The 26156-nt window shown below is 46.8% G+C and overlaps 1 protein-coding gene across 1 annotated transcript in view; it reads left to right on the top strand.

Annotated features, from left to right (window-relative positions):
* Positions 1 to 9685: 9685 nt before the first annotated feature.
* Positions 9686 to 26156, top strand: part of ppm1e (protein phosphatase, Mg2+/Mn2+ dependent, 1E) — a 184448-nt gene continuing 167977 nt past the window's right edge. Inside the window, exon 1 of the mRNA XM_084338364.1 lies at positions 9686 to 9983. Within this exon, the coding sequence (XP_084194490.1) occupies positions 9793 to 9983 (191 nt within the window). The 5' untranslated portion in view covers positions 9686 to 9792. The remainder of the gene's footprint in view (positions 9984 to 26156) is intronic.

The following is a 26156-nucleotide window of genomic DNA, read 5'->3' as shown; positions in this document are numbered from 1 at the left end:
CACCACCGGTTCTCCATTTCCGCCTCCGTCGTGCGCCTCGGTGCTGGGCTGTTGCCACTCTCGTGGTTGCCGACCCAGCCCGGGAGACTGCCGGTGGATAGTTTTCCTCACCGACGAGCCGAGGGTTCGGTGCCGTCGCTCCGGCGATGGCCTGATCTCGACTCTGGTTCCTCTGGTTCTGGGGAATCGCCCGTTGATGAACGGGGGATTGTTTTGGAGCCGGAGGATTTGCGACGAAAACTTTTTGCGTCTGCTCGCTCGCGTCGCAAGATGGTGGCGTGCAGACGCGAACGGCCTGGGTTTGGGGAATTGCTGGAGACCAGCGAGGACGCGTCCGACTCTGGATTTCTGATGGAAACTGAAGACTTCATGGAGGAGGCGGACGGGTTCTTGTATGATGGTCCCGTGGAGGAGAGTATCCCTCCTCCGGAGACCCCGGAGGGGGGAGAAATGGCTCCATGGGGCGCCTTGTTCGAGGATGTCGAGGAACCACCTTGGCCTCATCAGCAGGATGCCCTACTGTCGGCCGCATCGGATTGTGGCTCCTTGACCAGTCGCAGCCTGCTGTATGCGAGGGATGCGGGGTCGGTGGAGGAGGGTTCGCAGGGGGAACTGCGGGCCTTGTTTCCCGAGCTCATGGCGGTAGCCGCCACCGCAAACGGTGTGCCGCTGCCGCTGCCATTGCCTGCACCTGTCCCTGATGACCTCATAGGCCATCCCTGGCAGCGTCCCCCAGTGAGAGGGGTGGACGTTGTCTACCCATTTTTCCCATCGATGGGGGCCTATGTTCGTCGGGGTCAGGCGGTGTCCAACATCATGGGACTAACTCCCGCCTACGTACCAGTTACGCGGGTGTCGGGGTTAGTCAAAGGTATGGGGGAGGGCGTACCTCGGCTTGACAATCCGATGGCCGCGCTCCTCTGTCCGGATATGGTGTGGGAACCCCTATGCAAGCCGGTCCTCCAGGGGAAGTCGGCTAGGCGATTGGCTTATTGGGGTGACCAGTCATTCATCGCTGGTACACAGTCGCTGGCTGCGGCGTCTAACATCGCCCACCTGGCTAGATTTGTATCGGGGATAATGACGGGCGGCACGGATCTGAACGAGGTAAAATGCGATCAGATCACCCAGGCTGCGAGAGCTGTTCTGCACCTTTCCCAGGTGCTGGCCATAGCCATGGGGAAAGTGCGCGCCCTGGCCACCCTGGGCCAGCGTCACCTTTGGCTGGAGCAGGCTCGTGTGCCAGAGAAGAAGAGAGCCCCTCTTCTGACGGCCGCCCTCTCCGACGCTGGCCTGTTCGGGAAGGCCCTGCAATTGATGACCTCAACATGCAGAGAAATGGCAGAGGAGAGATCCGTCCTTCAACCCCATTTTCCGCCTCCCGTCCTTGCCGGTGGGGGCAGAAGGCTTCCGCGACGTCGAGCTGTCTCCGTCGCCGCTACCACTGCCTCCGCCGCCGCTGCTGGCCCTGCCAAGAGGGCCAGGGGACGAAACGGTGCTTCGGCCACCGCCGGCCCATCCCAGACCGGAGGAGACGGTAGGGAACGTCGTGTCCAGCAGACTGTAACCTACCGTTCCTCCGGGGCTCCCCGGGGTGGCAAGACTCGAGCGGCGCGAGGTGGCAGACGCCGTTAGGAGTGACTTTTTCCCCTTTGTGTCCCCTCCCCTACACCCTTCCCGGCCCCTCTGTGATATTGTGCCTTACACTTTTTAATTAATAAAAAAAGTTCCCCGACATAAGGGGGACTGTGTTTGGCCAAACAAACTGTGTGTTTCTTCATACAAATCATATGGTGGGGTTGTGTATATATGAATCTACCCTGTTACGTTGGGGGGTGAGTTGTGTTGTGTTACGAGTTTTAAGCAAGGTCTGCAACTTACACTCGGTAATAGGTTCTATTTAGCTTGATGCTCCACATGCAATTAGAACTGGTGTTATTCCATTGCTTTAACTAAGTATATGTGTTTCACAACGCTGTGTTGTTAGTTGCAGTAATGCTCGTACGCACATTTTTCATGGCCTAGCCATTACTCTCGTTCAGCGTTCTTCCTATGTATGACATAGGCAACGGGTATGGGATTCACGCACAGGCGACTTGTGTTTTGTTGTAAACCCTTTTACACTTTTGTGGGTAGCAGGCATTGTATTAGCTTATGCTATGCTTTGTTCTACCGGAGGTTTTCAAGATGGCTACGGTTGTTTTCTGTGTGTAGGGATAAAGGGTGTGTTTTCGGGAGGGGGTGTCGAATAAACCCCTCCTTTTTCCCACTTGATTGGTTTAGAGGATTTGTTGATCTTTTCTGCTGAGCCAGTCAGGGCCAAGACAGTGCTTGACAGGGGGGGGGGGGGGGGGGGGCGGGGGTATTCTACCGACTCCTGTTATGACAGGATCCGGTGGGTTTCCCCGCCCGTTGTAGCATTGTTGCTATGGCGACGCCTTCCATGAGCTGGTGTCTTAAAGATGTCGAGGTTGGGCGCAGGACTTACAGGCCTGCTGCGCCCGTTTTATGTGTCAAACTTGAGTCTGTTGGTCACGTGTCTCACAGTTTACATATCTTTTTCTTGACCGTAGTCTCATGTGGGAAGGTGTTCTCTGGGGGAGTCTGGTCTTACACTCTGATTAAAAGGAGTGACTGGATTAAAATCATGTGAAAAACAGGGTTTTTACTCCCAGCTGTGCAGTTGGGTCATACGGGTGATGCCTTTTCTTTATTTTATAAAGAGTTGAATGTGTCTTGATGGATATGAAATGAGGGTCCCTGATGGAAACAAGACTAACGTCTTTCTCAGGTCTGCCTCCCCTTATCTTTTTGTATGTATTCCTGTACTGCAGTCTGTTGGGTAAATATTTTCATTCATTCATTCATGGAGTTGATTGCATCTCGCCCCTCTTGTCGTTCCCTGGGCGTCTTGGGGATTCAATATGGTGGTCTAAACGGCCTATTGTTGATGTGGGTATGTCAGAACGCACACATAGTGCTGGCTCAGGATGTGCTTTGGGCCGTTTGCTGACTGGCGCGCCTCGTTTGCTTGGGTAAAACAGCGTTTTTATGGAGCAATTGGGATGGGTTTTTTTTCCTCTTCCGACATCCTGTGTGTTGTCGATGGGTTCCCGTTCATGTCAGGGGATGATGACGGAATGGGTCTGGACATATGGGGAAGGGTCTCACGCCCTAGGGGTGGGCCACCGGACGCGGTTCATACCGACACGTCTGGGTGGCGCCTTCTTTTTTATGTTGGGATCAAACGCGCATATCTGCCCCTTCTCCTGGGGTTGGCAGGTCGGCGTGATTAGGGCACGGGACTGGTTCTGGTCGCGCTGGTCCAGATAAGTGCACCCGTTGTCCGCTGGGGATGCAGATCTGCTGTTCTGGTACCCTGAGGGACTTGGGGTTTTTTCAGGGGGAAAAATGCTAGGTCGATCCGGGTGTCACAGGGTTGAGCGTTATGGGACCCTTGTTGGGTGCGTTGTATTCTGCACTGTCGTAATGGCTTACGGCCGTGCCGACCTGTACGCGTCCGATCTTGTCGGCTCTCGGCCGCTGTACGGGTTGGTCTTGGTTGGTACTTGGTTGGGTGACCTCCTGGGAATACCGAGTGCGGGGTGCTGGGGCTGGTCTTCCATATTACGCTCTTCTCTTGCGTTTTGGCGCTGAGGAGCCTGTTGGGTGGGGTTAACCTCCTCTAGGATCCTGTGCTCCCCGTATCACCGGGCCCGGTCCGGGGTGATGCTCGTTGACCCGTAGGCCCGGGATAGCCCTGTTGGGAACCGGAACGCGGGCTGCGGCGGTGCCGCAGGTGTGTTTCGGGGTTCTTTCCTGAGGGGTTATGGGACCAACCATTGCATGGGGTGATGCCTGGGTGGTTGGTTCTCTGGTGTGTTGCTGCAGTGTCAACTCCCGGTTCTCCGGTTGAGGGTGCCCCTGCACGTTCATGACGTCTGCCGATCGTATGGGCTTTTCTGTGGGCAGCTGTCAGGGGTCGAGTGGTCTACGGATCCCACTTCTGACGTGCTGTTTGAAAGCTTGGTTATGCGACAACGCCAGCATACGCCCCTTCCGCCGGGGCGGCTGTTCAGCTGTCCTTTCTGGCGCCTGCCTCGTCCGCAGTTTTTCCAGGCTTGGGTTGACAGCCTGTTGCCTGGTCTTTCCCCGGTGCACTGCCTGCTTCCGTTGGTTACCTCTTGTGTGTTTAACCATGCTGTCTGCCTGTTGCAGGGCTTGTGTTCCAGGCGGTGTGCTGTTGGGGAGGACAGGGCCCGCTCGGCTGAGGGGCCCTTTTGTCCGGATACGCTGGCGATGTGGGGGGCGGGGTCACTAGGTGCCCCCCTGGTGGGGTCTTGATGCTGGCATCGTGGACTTCTCCGGGCCCCCATTCCAGGGAGCCCAGTCCTTTGGTGGATCTGGGTCTTCCTTCGCGCTCCGCTGCTACGGCCTTGCCACGGGGTTGGGTTTGCCCTTGACCCCGTGATTCTGGGGGCAGTAACGAGGTTGTTCCTCCGTTCGTTCCCGGGTGGCATGCGGGTTGTGCGTGTGTGTAGTCGTGGGGTCAAGCCACGGTCTGCTCACCCTGTGCGTTGAGTTGCTTGAGTGCCGCTTCGCACGGTCGGGTCCGTCGCCTTCCCGTGAAGCCCCTAATAGGGGGGCTACCCTCCATTAGGGGGGGTCGGGGGGGCTCGGCCCTCCCTGTTCTGATGGTTGTGGGGGGCTGTCAGCGGGGTGTATTTGTCAGCCAGCGGCTCCGCTTGGCCTCCCTTGTGCAGTAAGGTGATGCCAAGCTGAGCCCCTTAACGAAACAGAACGTTAGGTTATGGCTATAACCAAGTTCTGTTAGTTAGGGGCGACGCTTGGCATCAGACGGCCGCTGCAGCCCTTGACCTCACCTTGTGGTGAAAGCTTGGGAAGGAAGAGAGCAGGTGACCACACACCTGCTTATGAAGGTAAGCTGATGAGGGGTGTGGTCAGACTAATACTGGTATTAGAGGTACATTTGTGGAATTTATTCAGTACGCGTGCACGTACGCGAGATAGTGCAGTAAGGTGATGCCAAGCGTCGCCCCTAACTAACAGAACTTGGTTATAACGTTCTCTACGGGTCTAGTTCTCATCCTCACAGTGCTGTTCTCTCTGGGTCTAGTTCTCATCCTCATAGTGCTGTTCTCTCTGGGTCTAGTTCTCATCCTCATAGTGCTGTTCTCTATGGGTCTAGTTCTCATCCTCATAGTGCCGTTCTCTCTGGGTCTAGTTCTCATCCTCACAGTGCTGTTCTCTCTGGGTCTAGTTCTCATCCTCATAGTGCTGTTCTCTATGGGTCTAGTTCTCATCCTCACAGTGCTGTTCTCTATGGGTCTAGTTCTCATCCTCACAGTGCTGTTCTCTCTGGGTCTAGTTCTCATCCTCATAGTGCTGTTCTCTCTGGGTCTAGTTCTCATCCTCACAGTGCTGTTCTCTCTGGGTCTAGTTCTCATCCTCATAGTGCCGTTCTCTCTGGGTCTAGTTCTCATCCTCATAGTGCTGTTCTCTATGGGTCTAGTTCTCATCCTCATAGCGCTGTTCTCTCTGGGTCTAGTTCTCATCCTCACAGTGCTGTTCTCTCTGGGTCTAGTTCTCATCCTCACAGTGCTGTTCTCTCTGGGTCTAGTTCTCATCCTCACAGTGCTGTTCTCTCTGGGTCTAGTTCTCATCCTCACAGTGCTGTTCTCTATGGGTCTAGTTCTCATCCTCATAGTGCTGTTCTCTCTGGGTCTAGTTCTCATCCTCATAGTGCTGTTCTCTCTGGGTCTAGTTCTCATCCTCACAGTGCTGTTCTCTATGGGTCTAGTTCTCATCCTCATAGTGCTGTTCTCTCTGGGTCTAGTTCTCATCCTCATAGTGCTGTTCTCTCTGGGTCTAGTTCTCATCCTCATAGTGCTGTTCTCTCTGGGTCTAGTTCTCATCCTCATAGTGCTGTTCTCTCTGGGTCTAGTTCTCATCCTCATAGTGCTGTTCTCTCTGGGTCTAGTTCTCATCCTCATAGTGCTGTTCTCTATGGGTCTAGTTCTCATCCTCATAGTGCTGTTCTCTCTGGGTCTAGTTCTCATCCTCATAGTGCTGTTCTCTCTGGGTCTAGTTCTCATCCTCATAGTGCTGTTCTCTCTGGGTCTAGTTCTCATCCTCATAGTGCTGTTCTCTATGGGTCTAGTTCTCATCCTCATAGTGCTGTTCTCTCTGGGTCTAGTTCTCATCCTCACAGTGCTGTTCTCTCTGGGTCTAGTTCTCATCCGACTCATATAGTCCTGTCCGTCCCATGGTCTGTATATGCTGTGTAATCTGTAGGGCTGTCCCCCACTAAGGATTTGGATGGTCGACTAGGATTGGCCAAAATGTGCCGTTAGTTGGTCGACAAAAAAATAATAATAAAAAAAAAGTATAATATATATATATATATATTTTTTTTGTATCATTCCATTTGGGCTGTGGGGGGTGAAGCTTAATGTCTGAAGGAGTCGACTGAAGGCTTCTTGTCCTCTGCAAAAGCATGCAATTGGTCCACTGATGGATCCATCTTGATATTTGTCTAGTCTAGTGTGTTCATTAGACGGGTGAAATCCTCTTTCAGTGCGTCTGTGCCTGTTTTCGTAGGCAGTTAGCCTCTGGTATGCGTGCCATTAGCGTTAGCCACGCTTCTAGGCCTCTTTTCTTTTGGAAAGAATGATAAAAGAATATATATATATATAATATTTTTTATAAAAATAATTTTACTTTTTTTTGGTATTCGACTAAGTGGTTGGTTAGTCGACTACGGCTCCTTTCGGCCGATTAGTCGACTAATCGACTAATAGGGGTCAGCCCTAGTAATCTGCCTGTGAGTCGTGCACTCAGCCATGCATGTCTTGGCTTTGCCAGAGCTGTTCAAGTTCATTGGCTGCATGGGAGGAGCCTACAGGTCGCCAGACAAGGAACTCAAACAACCGGGCTATCCCGCGTGATTACCAAACCAAGCCGCATTTCTCGGAGACGCTCTCTGATTGGCCGACGCCTGTTTCTACACTGGTTAAGCTTAGGCACTCTTTCGAAGTTGGCTAAGGTTAGAGTTTGTCTTAGAGCATGGCGATAGAACGCCAGGTAGTTTGCAGGCTGTTTGACGTGGAAATGGGCAAAGACACAGCTCGTCACGGATTGGGCAAACGCGTCAGTAGCCTATATCAGAGAGCGTCAGTCAGTGGCCAATCAGAGAGCGTCTCCGAGAAATGCGGCTTGGTTTCGTAAGCACGCGGCTATCCCAAGCTGTCAAACTGAGAGATACAGGAGATCACCACCAATCCTCTATATGTGCAGACTCTTAAACGTCAGCCGATTTTTTGATGACATTACATCACATTTTCGCTTAGATAAACACAATGTTTGGTCTACCTATAGTATTGATGTTTCATTGTAACAATTCAGTGTTTTTTTTTTTAATGACAACTGTCTTTATGAACCTGTAATGATGCTGGAAGGTCAATAAACTAAACTAAATCTAAAAATGTTAGCCGTATTAATCCAGTCGATATGAATAATAATAACCAGCAGCGGTAGTGTTATGCAAACATGTTGTATTTAATTAAACAAAGACAACATGTTTGCATAACAATTGATTGATTGAAAATGTTATTTAACAGATTGCAGAATGGGTACAATACAGTACGGCTCAATTCAAATAATACACACAATTGTTAAGGGGATGCAGACCAGAGAAAGACTTTCGTCTTGTTTACATCAGGGTCCCCCATTTTCAATTCATCATAACATTATGACACACATGACATACAGATAGACAGTACTGCTACATCTATACATTTATGACATACCAGATTTAGAAATACAGTACTGTTTGTGATACAACCGTGTTGTATTTAGTTTAAAAATACAACATGTTGTTGCGTAACAACTTGTATTTTTAACTTGATCAAACAGCTAATGTTCTTAATTGGCTCAGTCAGGAGGACATAGCTGATCCCTCCCTTCTTTCACTGCCACACTACAGCCAGTTAACCCTTCTTTCACTAGTGCCACACTACAGAAGGTTAACCCTTTCACTGCCACACGACAGCCGGGTTAACGAACCCGGTGCGTGCGGTGCGCCTGAAGTAGTGCGACTTGTTTTCCAACGGGCTGTCTGTCATCATGCCCCCCCCCCCCCCTCCGGTGCGTCGTGCGCGCTCACGCTCGCTTGGCATTTTCTCTCTCTCGACACCGGGAACTAGGGTGACCAGGTCAAAATGGTTCAGTCGCAGGACAGCAGCACTGCTCTTGCGGGACAGTGCGGGACATTGTATTTATTATTTAAATGCCTATATATCATATTCGACGCAGATGGTAGGCTATATATAGCTCATTTTGTTATTAATCTTATTAAACTCACCTCCGGTTTTAGGGGATATTAGCCTCCGGATTCTATTGCCCCCTTCCCTCTGGACAGTGTCCCGGCGATACTCCCTGTGTATTCTGTTATTATAACAAACCGACCCTCTGATTCAGTTCTCAATAATAGTTGGGCCAGACTTGCTGAAGAGGCGCTCCTCTGAACAACTATACGTGACGTCCCCCTCTCCTCCATGGGTGATGGTGAAGCGGTGGGGATGGGGATCATCTGAAACGGTGTTCTGCGAAATGCGCATGACCCACAATCGTTCACACTATATCCTGCCACCTTGCTGACGAACGTCTTGTTGAGTCTTGTTGTTGATATATCTTAAACAATATCTTAAACATATGTTTTTCATTGCACCTTTTGAACTGTATATATCTATGCATGTACATATTTGCATGTAATTGGCTTTGCAGCCGAATGTATTTGTAGATGACAAAATGTCGGTACACCTGTTGGAATTCGGAGTGAACTATAGGGTGACGTCACCCAGCTGTCCAAACATATAGGCGATTCGCGCTACGGCAGCAGTTCTCAGCAGAGTAGTAGAATTTCGCAGAACACCGGCTCGGACAGGTGACAGGCAGCGCGACTCGAGTGAGCTGCTCAGCAGCCTTGGCTGGAGATGCATCCTGCTGCAGGACCACAGCACCGACACACTAAGGACCGTGACACTTTGCGGACCCACACTCTCCAGACCCTCGCTCCCATTGGCTGATTTGGGTCACGTGACCGTCCCACTCCAATTCAGCCATTGGGTGGGACGGTCACGTGACCCAAATCAGCCAATGGGAGCGAGGGTCTGGAGAGTGTGGGTCCGCAAAATGTCGCGGTCCGGAATGTGTCAGTGCTGTGGTCCTGCAGATGGATACTATTGCTCGGCTGCGCAATGCATTGGTTTGTGACATCGCCCGATTTTTTTATTTTAAATATACGAGGGTATTGGAACGAGGCATTAAATTAACAACATTTAAAACATTTTTTAAATAATAATCTTTGAAAGATAAAAAATAAAAAATAAAAAATAAAAAATAATTTTTTTTCTTTTTTTTTTTGAATTGCAGGACATTGTTTTGTTGTTGCGGGACGCGGGACAAACGGCCCAATATCAGGACTGTCCCGCGAGTCGCGGGACAGGTGGTCACCCTACCGGGAACCGGCACGTGACGTCACCGTCATACTCATCATCCACCGGCACCGCGTCCTCCTCCGGTTGAGTCACAGAGTCCCAGCCAGGGTCACGCGCAGCGCGTCCACACACAGCCGCTGATTGGGGGAAACCGTCCAGCAGGCAGCCGGGTTGTGTTAGTTATTATTCTAGTCTCGTCTTGTCGTCGCTTCCTCGGCTCGCAGCTCCCCTCTCGCCCCGGTGTCGGTCCAGGAGGAATGAGAAGCAGTGCACGATGATGGCCGGCTCTGCTGCAGCGACGGAGGAGAAGACCTTCCGCAGGTTCCTGGAGCTCTTCATGCGGGAGATGAGGCCCCCGCTGCGGGAGGACGCGCCGCTGCCGATGCGCCCGCTGTCGGACCTGGTGTCGGAGGACGAGGCGGAGGGCGAGTGTCTGGACCTGTGTCTGCAGCACCTGTACAAATAGTTGAGTCAAGTCCCTCTCTTTCTTCTTCTTCTTCTTCTTCTTGTTATTATTTCCGACCGTCCATATGTTGCATGTTTTATTCAAAGCGTGTCGTTTTGGAACTAGTTGTGTGCTGGTGGTTATATATTAATTAATTGAACGTTACTATCCTCCGGGTTGCAGAAGTTGGAGGTGTTTTACGCACAGAGGATGTGAAGGTTGCGTGTGTTGTAGGGCGACGCGAACTCACTCACAACAAGAGAGTAGTTAGTTATAGTTGTCATTATTATTTATAAAGTGACAGTTTTATTGTCGATGTTTGGATGTTGTGGACAAATATAATCCCTGGCTGGGGGCCAATGATAGCCTCGTGCTGAGAGAGATGGACGATGTATATTATCATGCTGCACTGACAGACAGCTGGACAGTAGAATGAAATGAGAGTGTGTCGACATTAATGATCCGTTTATTGTCCTATAATAAGTTTATAAAAGTGTCATCATAATCGATAATATCTATACTATTCTATTGATGCTTCTATTCTAATTGAGTGTTTATAATATATTCCATTCTATTTTATTCCCCCTTTTTATTTTATTCTATACTGTAATCTGTCCGTTAATAATAATAATGTCGCACCAAAACGAGCCAATCAAATTCCTTGTATGTATTATGTGAAAACTATATCCTACTTGGCAATAAAGACCTTTCTGATTCGGATTCTGACACGTACTGTACGGCGGATATCGATCAGCGGGCAAAACTGGATGCACATTTTAATGAACGCCATTCATTCCCACTTGAATCGATCAGCACACCCCTCGCCTCGCTGTATCGATAAGGTGAATCCTCGCTTTTGCGTAACACCACGACGTCACTCCTTCTGGTGACGTATGTATAGGACCCCTTGGCACGTCATCCACCAGAAGCCAGCTCGCATGAGGAGAGGAGCGCATCTCGCACGCAGGTCTATCTATAGCGCGCGGCTTCTGAGCGTCATTAGATGGTAAATGGCTGCTTTTAGTTTTATCCAAAGCGCTTTACAATTTGTTCCTCACATTCACACACCGACGGCGGAGGAGACCACGCGAGGTGCCACAACCTGCTCATCGGGAGCAATTAGGGGTTAAGTGTCTTGCTCAAGGACACTTCGACACGCTGCCCGGGAGGAGCGGGAATCGAACCGGGAACCTCCGAATTGCCAGACGACTGCTCTACCTCCTGAGCCACTGTCGCCCCCGAAGCTATACCTTTATAGGCTATATCGTTATAGACTGTTATACACCTATAGGCTATTGTTATACTAGGCTACGTTGTGACAAGACACCCCTTTAAGATCTGTATTATTCATGTTGACACGTTTGCAACATGCTCCTCGTCGAATGCATATTCTTTTTGAATATGAAATAATTGTATGTATATAGGGTATTAGTCCTGCTTTGATAAGCCGCATAATCCTCTGAGATGTAACAGTAAACCTGTACATTTTGGCTTTTTATTGATTGATTTATTAATTATTTTAAAAATGTATCATTATTATAATAATATCCAATAATGGGAACCTGTCATCAGAGACAGATCCGTATACACATGCAAATCAGATCCGTGTGCGTTACTTTCCCGATTCACAGAACACCTATATACTGTAACATATACCGTATTATTATTATTATCAATTTAAAAGTTTTCTCTTTCCATCCCCTTGACCGAACTCTATACTCGGAGTTCCACTGCCGCTTGGCCTGATTCTGAATCAAAAATAGGCGCCGGAACTGTGCTGGGAATGACAACGTGAAAATACCCATCTGGGACCGAGAGGAAAGTACAGCGTGATCAGACGGACGACGCCCGCATTAATAATGTGATTAAACTGCCTGGGAGCCGCAGCAGGACAGACCTGACAGAACAGACCTTTATATAGTCAAACAAAGGATGGAATAGAATGATCTTTATTGTCATTGTTACAATGTTTTTGTATTTTATTTTTTTATTATTTTTTAAACAAACACATAAACAAACATGACAACACACGATAAGATATACAAGCATTAGTTGACAGTGCACATCCAATGAGATCACATTTTAGTTAATTGTCTTATACAGGATATACCCCTAATACCTCATGTTATCTAATACCCTACACACATATGCTCCAGCTCGTACCCCCCCTCCCGGACCCCCCATTGGATAATCCAACCATTATAACTTGTTCCTAACCATACACTACCATTATATGCTAGCTTGTATTCTCTCCACCACTTCTAACCACATTGTCATTTTGGATTCATTGAGACCCAAAATTCTTGCTGTAGATATTTCTTGATAAATCACATCGAGATATGTAAGAATCCAGACCTTCCGGCACATTTTTCCCGTTTGAAACCATCGTGATGCTATCAGTTTTTTAGCCACTGTGATACCCATTGTTACAATGTTACAACAAAATTAAAAAAAGATAAACACTATCCCCTAGTGTTGTGTGTGTGTGGGGGGGGGGGGGGGGTGCAGAGAGATTGTTGTTTTACATTTTTGCTGAGTTTAGTGCACATATGGCCCTGGGATAAAAACTAAACTTCAGTCTGTTAGTCCGGGTGGGCATGACGCTGAAACGCCTGCCCGAGCGCAGCCGCACGAGGTGCTTGTTGCCCGGGTGGTGTGGGTCCTTCAGTATTTTGACTGCCTTCTTAAGACAGCGGTTAAGTTGTATAGTCCCTCCAGTGAGGGGAGGGGGCAGCCGATGATCTTCTGGGCCGAGTCGACGACCCTCTGGAGCGCCTTCCTCTCTGCGGCTGTGCAGCTGAGGAACCACACGTTGATGCAGTAGGTGAGGATGCTTTAGTTTCCACGGAGCAGCGGTAAAAAGACACAAGCAGGTCTTGTCTGAGGTGGTAGTTCCTCAGTATTCTCAGGAAGTAGAGTCTCTGCTGTGCCTTCTTCACGATCGCCGTGGTGTTGGTTCTCCAGGTCAGGTCATCCTCCAGGTGGACACCCAGGAACTTGATGACCGAGACTCTCTCCACGCAATCCCCCGGATACTTTTGTAGATACTAAATCTAGCCCGTTTTTGGGTTGGATTGGGTAGGTCTATTTTTAGGATCATGCGTTACTACTAACATGTGAAACCCACATAGGCCATGTAATCATTAGGGATGCACCGATATCGGTCCGATACCAGGCTCAAATAGAATATCGGTATTGGATATTCCCAGATACTAAATCCGATATCAAGAAACACGTGTACATGTCAGAAATCAAAGCAAAGTGACTTGATTAGCAAAATGTTTGACACGTTAACTCTCTAATAGAGAAAAATCCATTATGTCTCAATAATGTTTGTCCAAGGACCCCAAAATGACGGTCCAAGTCTGTATTGTTCATTAAAAGTAATGGGTCGGAGGGCGGCCGGGTAGCGCAGCGGACTACGCGTCTGTCTACCACCACAGAGCCAGTGGGATCGAATCCAGCTGCGGTGCCTCCGGCTTGGCCGACCGTCCATACTGACACAATTGGCAGTGTTAGCGGGTGGGAAACCCGGCGAGGGTGGGTCCTGGTCATTGTAAACAGCGACTCCTACAGTTCGGTCGGGGCGCCTGCACAGCGAGGGAAGGATCTGGAGGGAGGTAGTGTGACCTTCCACACGTTTCACTCCCCCAGTGAGAGACCGCGCTGCCAGGTGAAAAGAAGCGGTGGGCTGGCTACACAGGTGTCGGAGGAAGCATGTGATGGTCTCCGCCCTCCCAGACCGACGGTAGGGGGCAGAGTGCGCAACGACCAGGAAGGGGATTGGGAATTGGCAAAACGGAAAAAGAAGGGGGAAAAAGATTTAAAAAAAAATAAATAAAAAAGTAATGGGTCGGATCGGTACTCTGCATCGATACCGATACCTGAGACTGAAAAAGTGAACATCTAAAGACCCACGTAGGCAAGAGGACACGGCGGGTCCAGGTCGTTTACCAGAACCCCAGTGACCCCTGTTCATCAAACAGAGATGTAACTGAGCTAAAAAGAGGGATAAGAGGCTTATGTGTTCAACAATAACAAACATGGTGTATGTCGAGGTTTATACAGATTCCTAAAATGGGGTTTAATTCGGATTAGGCTATAGTGCCCAATACGGCAATATGCAGACAGACGTGACAACATTATGGGATGTGTGCTCGCCGTCTTCTCCAGAACCAGACAAGAAGATAGATACCAAGTTCCTCTCTGTGCGTGGATACGGACCAGCTAGCCTAGCTTATCACAAATGAATGGAAGCGGATACGGACCAGCTAGCCTATAGCTTAGAACCCCCGGGAGAGCTATAGGCTAGTTCATCCCTATCCGCTTCCATTCAGCTTGCAGCCGGATAGCTTTCTACTGAATGCACAGAATATGTTATATTGTACTTATTTGTAATACATACACATTGTACATTTTTGTAAATATATTACTCGTGGCTACAGCACGAGGTACAATAATGTACCTCTTTCCTGTGGTCGCTAAGTACTTTATTGACCTATTTTGAGTAGATCGGGCTGTAAAACCCACACACCTTTACTTTAAAGTGAGCTGTGGCATCGCTATTTCCGACAGGGTCTGCTGCTCGATAACGGAGAAAAAGCGGTTGTCGAACAAATACGACAGGATTATTCCGTCACATATTGTGATTAACATAACACCTATACGTTAAAGGGAAGCTTCGGTTTCTGTTTTAGTGTATTTCTTTTTTTTTCATCCACTTTTTCTCCTCCGATTTTTCTGTATTTTCCTCCCATCCCAATTTTTTTGGTCGTTATGCCAATTCCCCCCTCCCCTTCCTGGTCGTTGCGCACATGTGCCCCCCACTGGTCGTCTAGGGAGCCCTGAAGTCTATCACATGCTTCCTCCGATACATAGGAGACAGCCAGCAGCCTCTTTTCACCTGCCAGCGCGGACTCTCATTGGCGCGGTGTAACGTGTGGGAGGGCACACTACCTTCACCATCTCCCTCCCTCGCTGTGCAGGCACCCTGACCGACCTGTAGGAGTCGCTGTTTATTACAACGACCAGGATACCCACCCACCGGCTTCCCTCCCGCTGACACTGCCAATTATGTTAGTATGACGACCGGCCCAAGCCGGAGGCACCGCTGGCAGCCGGATCCGATACCAGTGTCTCTGCGGTGGTAGACAGACGCTTAGTCCGCTGCGCTACCCCGGCCGCCCTGTTTTATCGTTTTTTTTTTTTAAACTATAGGGAAACTGTATTTCTTTCTCCATCTTGCGCTGGGCGGCTCGTCGTGACACGCGGCGAACCCACGACAAAGTGTGACTCATTACCGTTTCTCTGCCCGTTTCTTGTGGCATAATGATGGTGTTTCTGGAGACAGAGCACACGACGCCGGCGCTACTGTAGCTTCTCCGGTGATTCAGATCAACGTATGATTATTTTGTCTCTGGGCTGAAGATCTAATAATAGAGCAGCGGTGGAAACGGAGATCCCCTTTGCTCTCTCCTCCGTGGTGTGTGTGTGTGTGTATGTGTGTGTGTGTGTATCTGTGTATGGGTGTGTGTGTGTTTTCTCTCTGAGTCAGGGTCTCTGTGTGTGTGTGTTTGTGCATCAGTGGGCGGGAGAGTGGCTCTGTGAGTGACTACTCACCGTTGGGGGCATGGTGGGTAATGTGTGTGTATTACGTGCGCGTGCGAGAGAGAGAGAGAGAGAGGGAGGGAGAGAGAGAGAGAGAGAGTGCGTGTGTGTATGTGTTGCCTGCGCAGGTGCACGTATACATTTATCTGTTTATTTGTCTTAAAAAGACAATGGTGTGAATTAGGTTTTTAACACAGTCTTCTCCTCAAGGGACACATTTGAAAGGGTGTGTGCGTGTGTGTGTGTGTGTGCGTGTGTGCGCGTGTGTGTGTGTGTGTGTTTATTTATTTGTTTGGGGGTGGAGTGGGGTGGGGGGGGGGGTTATAGAAGGCTCTCGCACAGCTTGACAGGGATAACACGATAGTGCACCCATTGCTCCAGAGGAAAGAAGAAAGAAATGCTGCCCCTAGTGGAGAGAGAGGGGAAAGAAATCTCTTTAAAATCAATGCATTTTACGACCGCACCGGTGCCATTAGAGCGCTGAGAGCGGACTCGGTAATGAGGACGACGGTCTACTGGAATAAAACCCTTCACCTCAAAGCGCAGATTTCATAAATATTCGTCCCCGCAGCAGCTTGCTGGAGTGTCCTTGAGCCACACGCGGTAGTCCTGACTGATCCCGCCGGTGTGAGCGATTGGGTGAATGTGAGGCATACTTGTTTAAATCGCTGTGAATAAAAGCACTAACGGAATGTCCATTTAATCCACATCATTTCAGGAATTACATCAAATCACGTTAATCTGTCTAATGTAGAAACACGTTAATCTGTCTAATGTAGAAACACGTTAATCTGTCTAATGTGGAAACACGTTAATCTGTCTAATGTGGAAACACGTTAATCTGTCTAATGTAGAAACACGTTCATCTGTCTAATGTGGAAACACGTTAATCTGTCTAATGTAGAAACACGCTCATCTGTCTAATGTGGAAACACGTTCATCTGTCTAATGTAGAAACACGTTAATCTGTCTAATGTAGAAACACGTTCATCTGTCTAATGTGGAAACACGTTCATCTGTCTAATGTGGAAACACGTTAATCTGTCTAATGTAGAAACACGTTAATCTGTCTAATGTAGAAACACGTTCATCTGTCTAATGTGGAAACACGTTCATCTGTCTAATGTAGAAACACGTTAATCTGTCTAATGTAGAAACATGTTCATCTGTCTAATGTGGAAACACGTTAATCTGTCTAATGTGGAAACACGTTAATCTGTCTAATGTAGAAACACGTTCATCTGTCTAAAGTGGAAACACGTTAATCTGTCTAATGTAGAAACACGCTCATCTGTCTAATGTGGAAACACGTTAATCTGTCTAATGTAGAAACACGTTCATCTGTCTAATGTGGAAACACGTTAATCTGTCTAATGTAGAAACACGCTCATCTGTCTAATGTGGAAACACGTTAATCTGTCTAATGTAGAAACACGTTATTCTGTCTAATGTAGAAACACGTTAATCTGTCTAATGTAGAAACACGTTAATCTGTCTAATGTAGAAACACGTTAATCTGTCTAATGTAGAAACACGTTAATCTGTCTAATGTAGAAACACGTTAATCTGTCTAATGTAGAAACACGTTAATCTGTCTAATGTAGAAACACGTTATTCTGTCTAATGTAGAGACACGTTAATCTGTCTAATGTAGAAACACGTTAATCTGTCTAATGTAGAAACACGTTCATCTGTCTAATGTGGAAACACGTTAATCTGTCTAATGTGGAAACACGTTAATCTGTCTAATGTAGAAACACGTTCATCTGTCTAATGTGGAAACACGTTAATCTGTCTAATGTAGAAACACGCTCATCTGTCTAATGTGGAAACACGTTAATCTGTCTAATGTAGAAACACGTTCATCTGTCTAATGTGGAAACACGTTATTCTGTCTAATGTAGAAACACGTTAATCTGTCTAATGTAGAAACACGTTAATCTGTCTAATGTAGAAACACGTTAATCTGTCTAATGTAGAAACACGTTAATCTGTCTAATGTAGAAACACGTTAATCTGTCTAATGTAGAAACACGTTAATCTGTCTAATGTAGAGACACGTTAATCTGTCTAATGTAGAAACACGTTAATCTGTCTAATGTAGAAACACGTTCATCTGTCTAATGTAGAAACACGTTAATCTGTCTAATGTAGAAACACGTTATTCTGTCTAATGTAGAGACACGTTAATCTGTCTAATGTAGAAACACGTTAATCTGTCTAATGTAGAAACACGTTCATCTGTCTAAAGTAGAAACATTATTATAACTCAATAAATCTGACCTCACAATACAGATTTATTTTTTAAATCAACAAATCGATTAGTCCACAAAATCTGTTAGTCAACTAAGAATCTCTTGACCTGCTGACCTACCCCTCTGACCATTGTGTGGGTGGTCAGCTTTCACCGATAATATCCTAAATGTTAGCCACCAAAGTTCCCCAGGCCATTTGTAGCCTCGTATCTTTGTACCGAAGCTTTTTGTTCGCAACAAGTGAAATCACAACACAACTATATTATCTTTCTTTTCCCATTCATACACAGTAGCTTCACTGTATGTCCCGGATTATTCAGACTAGAAGACCATCTCGTGGAAAACTCAAAGAAAATATTCACAAATAAAGGCGTGAAGCCTAGAGATGAATGATGCTTCTTCTTGTCGAGACGTGTTTGTGCCGTATCTCATGTAACGGGACACGTAGCTCTGCTTGTCGGCTGCTACCGGTGTGACTGGTGGACAACAGTGAAGCGTGACTTGCCTGCACTTGAAGCAGAATGCTCTCTGACATGTTCACATGTTTGGTGTTCCCCCTCTCTGGGTCCCTAATTATGTTCTTCCCTAAGTAGGCTTATGTTCTCTGGCCAAAACGAAAGGGGCAGATCCAGAATAGACGACGTTGTGTGATTCCAATGATCTGTGACGGTCCAGTCACTATCTGTACACTTTGACAAATGTCTCCCTCCGATGGAAATCACAGCCTCGAGGCTCAAGGCGTGGATCTGTGATGTCATCAAGTGGTACTTTTTGGAGTTGGTCCACGACAACATATTAGTTGCCGACTTTGTGGGCTCATGTCATGTCAAGTCAAGTAAAATGTAAAGGAATGTAGGAGACAAGGAGACTAAAGGAATGTAGGAGACAAGGAGACTAAAGGAATGTAGGAGACAAGGAGACTAAAGGAATGTAGGAGACAAGGAGACTAAAGGAATGTAGGAGACAAGGAGACTAAAGGAATGTAGGAGACAAGGAGACTAAAGGAATGTAGGAGACAAGGAGACTAAAGGAATGTAGGAGACAAAGGACTAATCACGTCAGCAGAATGATTTACATGTCAACAGGTGTTTTTATATTGTTAAATTATGAACTAGCTGTGAAATAAAGGTTTTTAAAGATTCATGGAAAAGGCATTTATGCCATTTTGAGCTTCTGCAATTTGACATATTTCTGAATGCAACAGACTAGGGCTGTAACGATGCGACCTCACAACGATTCGATTCGATTACGATTCTTCAGGCAACGATTCAATGCACCATGAAATCTCTTCACTTGACCACGATTCGATTCGATTAATTTTTGATTAATTTTCGATAGATTTTCTATCAGTTAATTCCCCCCAAAAATTTTAATACACAAATGTGGCTGGGGGAACGGATTCACTCAGCATGAATGGACTATAGGTCAATAAAAACAATACACACAAAAAAAAAACATTAAAAAGGTTTAGATTCATTTAGATTATAATCGATTCTAACATATTCAAATCGATGCATCGAATCGAACACATTAGAATCGATGCATTTCGATTAATCGATGCATCGTTACACCCCCTACTACAGACCTTTGGATGGACATCCTGAGGTATCTGTCCATTTACAATCTTTAGAAATATGGACAGTATTGGACAGAAATATGGACAGTATTGGACAGAAATATGGACAGTATTGGACAGTATTGGACAATTCTTCTGGTGTTTCACCCCAAAGTGCAGAGTGAGCCAACTCACAAATGAGAGAACACAATGGATTTCTTTAGACAAAAATAAAAAATATTAGTTTGACACATCAGTCATAAATAGATGAGAACTAGGTGCAGACAGAATGGGTAAAATGGAAGAAAAACAACTATATTCATCACGGTAACGATAAATTAAATGATAATTCATCTTTTAAACACCAGTGCTCAAATACGATATTCATGTTGGCCCTTTGTCAATATGTTTGTCAACATGCTTGTAATGTTTGTGTGTCGACATGTTTGTAATGTTTATCTGTCAACATGTGATTTGGTTGTCTGTACGTCCTTAGCAATGGAAGAATGTATTTAGCTAACATATCAATATGGGCAAAATCAGGACAGTACGAGATTCATAATGTTGGCATCGATACAAGGACAAAGCTGGATGCTATACTGGAGAACCCCTCCCACCCCCTCTATGAAGAGCTAGCCAAGACGAGGAGCACATTCAGTCATAGACTTATCCCCCCACGACTAGAGCTGCCGCGGTATTGATTATTTCCTTATCGCACAAATTTGCAAAATATTTCCTACCGCCGCGGTTTTTACCGCACGCACACAAAAAAAAAAAAAAAATTTGAATGCATTTTTTTTTTTTAGTAGTAGTAGTCTACTCTTTATAGCATATAGCCTATAGCCTGCCTCTAGTCTAAATGTCTATCTTTAGAGGATGACTTTACAGCATGAATATTGTTTGGGATTCGGCAAGCACGCATTAGTTATTGAAAGTGAAACACGGATGCGCAGTTCACTCGGTGTCGCGGGCACCCCCCCGACCCTTTCTTATTATTATTACTATAAAGTTACTACTTTATAATAAAGGCATTCGTTTTGTGGCATTGACATTATATAGTTATGCGTTCAATAACATCAGCGTATTTACCGGACCATAGCAAGCAATACTCTATTCATATCTCAGTTCCTTTCTTTGCTCAGAGCGTGCTGACTGCTGAGTTGTCCCATTCTGCGGTCTGTTAATAACGTTTTCAATCAGACAAGTGTATAGAACGAAGGGCTTTTATTATAACATTCGTTGCAGACAGTAAAATCATTATGTCTCGTTTAGTACTCCTGAAGAGCGATGATAGTCCACTCCGGCGGAGAGTTAAAGCTAACGTTATTAGCTGTTGTGATGAACTGACATTCAGGACGTAAAAACGTGTGACGCGTCTCTCTTCTGACCAATCAGTGGTCTGCAATGTTTCACGTGACTTTTCTGGTACCCAATAGGGTCGCTTGGAACCTCGATAGACGAGTAGGGTATATCTGCAGAGCCGCAAGCCCAACGAGAGGAGGGTAAATTATTATTATTATTATAAAAACCAGCGGTGACGCGGTATTCAGCCTACTCTGCGGTGGCCGTGATGTAACAGCGATACCGCGGTAATGCGGTAATCGCGGCAGCTCTACCCACGACACACCACAAACCGCCTCTGCCAGCCCTCCGTGCCAGTAGCCATCAGGATCCACACAGACTGCTGCCAAGTGGTGGAGAGCTGACGGCTGGTGAACTTGAGAACTGCACGGACTCTGGGGCAGGGTGTTACTACGATTTGGACCATGTATACATATCATCGCTAATATTACTACTATCTGATTGAATCCTGCCATTCACTACTGTTCACTACTGTTATCACTATTATCACTATCACCATTATTCCTTCGCACTTTGTTCTATGCTCTCTATAGGGAGGTGTAGTCTGACGTCACTGGTTGTTCCACCCGTATAGGGATTCATCATTGGGAAAATGGATTATCGGCTATTGTAACAATTCTGCCGTGTGGAAATTGAAAAGCGTTCCATTTTTGCACAAAATGAGTTCCCTTCTATCACTAACATTATTGTTTAAGCATTTTTGGTTAAAATAAAATGTGGCGATTTTCTTTTTATGATTAATTGCAAATATTTTCATGTTGAGCTATAGCTTGGGGATGAATAAGCACAGAAAGGTACACCGTGCAAATGTTAATGCTTTATTTGTTTTAAAACGAGACGATTTAGAAATGGGCAATGGGGAAATACATTGCGTTGGACAGAGGGTGGAACACGGAAAACGGCAATGACGTAACCACTACACCTCCCTATAGACCAGGAAGTAACCACTACACCTCCCTATAGACCAGGAAGTAACCACTACACCTCCCTATAGACCAAACCACTACACCTCCCTATAGACCAGGAAGTAACCACTACACCTCCCTATAGACCAGGAAGTAACCACTACACCTCCCTATAGACCAGGAAGTAACCACTACACCTCCCTATAGACCAAACCACTACACCTCCCTATAGACCAGGAAGTAACCACTACACCTCCCTATAGACCAGGAAGTAACCACTACACCTCCCTATAGACCAGGAAGTAACCACTACACCTCCCTATAGACCAGGAAGTAACCACTACACCTCCCTATAGACCAAACCACTACACCTCCCTATAGACCAGGAAGTAACAACTACACCTCCCTATAGACCAAACCACTACACCTCCCTATAGACCAGGAAGTAACCACTACACCTCCCTATAGACCAGGAAGTAACCACTACACCTCCCTATAGACCAGGAAGTAACCACTACACCTCCCTATAGACCAGGGAGTAACAACTACACCTCCCTATAGACCAGGAAGTAACCACTACACCTCCCTATAGTAACCACTACACCTCCCTATAGACCAGGAAGTAACCACTACACCTCCCTATAGACCAGGAAGTAACAACTACACCTCCCTATAGACCAGGGAGTAACAACTACACCTCCCTATAGACCAGGAAGTAACCACTACACCTCCCTATAGACCAGGACGTAACCACTACACCTCCCTATAGACCAGGAAGTAACCACTACACCTCCCTATAGACCAGGGAGTAACAACTACACCTCCCTATAGACCAGGGAGTAACAACTACACCTCCCTATAGACCAGGAAGTAACAACTACACCTCCCTATAGACCAGGAAGTAACCACTACACCTCCCTGTAGACCAGGAAGTAACCACTACACCTCCCTATAGACCAGGAAGTAACAACTACACCTCCCTATAGACCAGGAAGTAACCACTACACCTCCCTATAGACCAGGAAGTAACCACTACACCTCCCTATAGACCAGGGAGTAACAACTACACCTCCCTATAGACCAGGAAGTAACCACTACACCTCCCTATAGACCAGGAAGTAACCACTACACCTCCCTATAGACCAGGAAGTAACCACTACACCTCCCTATAGACCAGGAAGTAACAACTACACCTCCCTATAGACCAGGAAGTAACCACTACACCTCCCTATAGACCAGGAAGTAACCACTACACCTCCCTATAGACCAGGAAGTAACCACTACACCTCCCTATAGACCAGGAAGTAACCACTACACCTCCCTATAGACCAGGAAGTAACCACTACACCTCCCTATAGACCAGGAAGTAACCACTACACCTCCCTATAGACCAGGGAGTAACAACTACACCTCCCTATAGACCAGGGAGTAACAACTACACCTCCCTATAGACCAGGAAGTAACCACTACACCTCCCTATAGACCAGGAAGTAACCACTACACCTCCCTATAGACCAGGGAGTAACAACTACACCTCCCTATAGACCAGGAAGTAACAACTACACCTCCCTATAGACCAGGAAGTAACAACTACACCTCCCTATAGACCAGGAAGTAACCACTACACCTCCCTATAGACCAGGGAGTAACAACTACACCTCCCTATAGACCAGGAAGTAACCACTACACCTCCCTATAGACCAGGAAGTAACCACTACACCTCCCTATAGACCAGGGAGTAACAACTACACCTCCCTATAGACCAGGGAGTAACAACTACACCTCCCTATAGACCAGGAAGTAACCACTACACCTCCCTATAGACCAGGAAGTAACCACTACACCTCCCTGTAGACCAGGAAGTAACCACTACACCTCCCTATAGACCAGGAAGTAACCACTACACCTCCCTATAGACCAGGACGTAACCACTACACCTCCCTATAGACCAGGAAGTAACCACTACACCTCCCTATAGACCAGGAAGTAACCACTACACCTGCCTATAGACCAGGAAGTAACCACTACACCTCCCTATAGACCAGGAAGTAACCACTACACCTCCCTATAGACCAGGAAGTAACAACTACACCTCCCTATAGACCAGGAAGTAACCACTACACCTCCCTATAGACCAGGAAGTAACAACTACACCTCCCTATAGACCAGGAAGTAACCACTACACCTCCCTATAGACCAGGAAGTAACCACTACACCTCCCTATAGACCAGGAAGTAACCACTACACCTCCCTATAGACCAGGAAGTAACCACTACACCTCCCTATAGACCAGGAAGTAACCACTACACCTCCCTATAGACCAGGAAGTAACCACTACACCTCCCTATAGTTACTATTACCAATTCTACATGCAGCCACCCCCCCATGCTGCTATGACACCTGAATTTCTCCAAGGAGATTAATAAAGGAACACTTGACTCGACTTGACACATTTTGGGTTTATCACCCTACAACCCGGCATCCTGAACACGTGTCTGTGGTTCTAATGGTACTACTGTCACACAGATGAGTCGACACGGTACCCAGTGGTGTCCTCTCTCTGGTCACACTGATGGCTGAGAGACCCATGTGTAGACGCATGAAGGAGAGGAACTAGAGAGAGGACATGACTGCAAGCCACCACGAGTCCACGATAAGGCTGTCCCCGAACCCTGTTTTTGGGATTTGAACTTCGTCAGGGTTTTTCGAACGAACGTTCGAACCGTTTTTTAATAATAAAAAAAAACAATTATTAAAAAAAAAAAAAAAATATTTAATTTTTTCTTTTTTTAAAATATCCTCAAACTAAATCCTCAATTTGAATAAAGTGATTAATCTGATTAAATGAGTTTATTAAATCAACTTTCCAGACCCAGACCCAGCCCAGGGAGAAGCCCCAGCCCAACTAAATAAATTAAATCAACTTTCTTTAATGAATATAACTCATCAGTTTCTTTGAATACTATAATATTAATGTGGCCTAATCTTTATCTGCAACTGTGAAGAAAAAAACCCATTGGTTTAAACAGATTGAATAGAAACAAATATTTAAATTTTTTATTTTATTAAAAAAAAAAAAAAAAAAAAAAAAAATCCAATGTTGATTTAGAATTCGAATGCCAACGTAACGAACAAAGGTTAGAACGTTCGAACGTTTGGGCTCAGCCCTAGTCCACGACGCCCCCCTCCCCTTCCCCCGCCCCCCCCCCCCCCCCCCACCGCTGCCCCCCCCCTCGCCCCCCCCGCTGCCCTGGGTGGCCTCTGGGAGGGCTGATGGACAGTAATTGAGAGAGGAAGGCTCTTCTAAACCTCATTAAACAGACATGTCTCTCACAGCTGCACACACACACACACACACACACACACACACACACACACACACACACACACACACACACACACACAGACACAGACACAGACACACACACACACACACACACACACACACACACACACACACACACACACACACACACACACACACACACACACACACACACACACACAGACACACACACAGACACACACACACATTACACACACACACACACACACACACACACACACATCACACACACACATACACACACACACACACACAGACACACACAGACACACACACACACACACACACACACACACACACACACACACACACACACACACACACATTACACACACATTCACGCAGAGAGACACACATGCAATACAGGTGCCCGCACACACACGCGCACGCGCACACACACGCACACGCACACGCACACGCACACACACACGCACACGCACACACGCGCATTCTATGCTTCCGCATGCTACTGAGAGAACAGGATGTGATGACAGAGATCCTGGATGCATTAATGAGCTCTGAATCAAGAATCAAGATTCAAGAGGTTTATTTGTCACATACATACCAGGGCAATGGGCATAGAGTGAAATGCGGGTGGTCTTCTTGCCCGCATTGATTGTGCACGATACAATAATAAAATAGAATAAAATAGGCATCGAAAAAATAAAATAGATAAGACACAAGATATGCGTGGTAAAAAAAAACACATGCTAAGAAACTGGTTCTTACCGTATATACACTACTATGCAATATACAATTTACAATGTTAACTCTTACTGTATCTAAACTATACAGTACCTCCTTCTTTTAAAGTGTTTCTAAAGATTCTATTTTTTAAAGTGACATTTTGTTTATTTACATTTTGAGCTCTGCTCCTCTCCCCACAAGTCTCCGTACTCGAGACAGAGCAGAGCTCAGGAGAGGTCAGAGGTCACCTATATCCTGGCTGTCACACAGAACCATCTGGGAAGTCGTCCCTTTCAAACCGTTTGTAACTTTCAGAACTCGCCGTCTTCTCGCCGCCGTCGCACCGGAACCACGGCGGCAGCTGGCAGTCATTCCTCTGAGGAGGACGCTGATTGGTCCGAACCAGAGCATGTGAGCGGCGCGGAGCGGCCGAGAAATCCGCTCTTCGCTCTGGACGGCTTAGTTCCGCTCTCATT

This window comes from Notolepis coatsorum (assembly GCF_963971535.1).
Source record: "Notolepis coatsorum genome assembly, contig: SUPER_8_unloc_1, whole genome shotgun sequence".
Taxonomy (NCBI): Eukaryota; Metazoa; Chordata; class Actinopteri; order Aulopiformes; family Paralepididae; genus Notolepis; species Notolepis coatsorum.
Note: the sequence above shows the minus strand (reverse complement) of the source record. Positions and strands in the feature narration are given on the sequence as shown.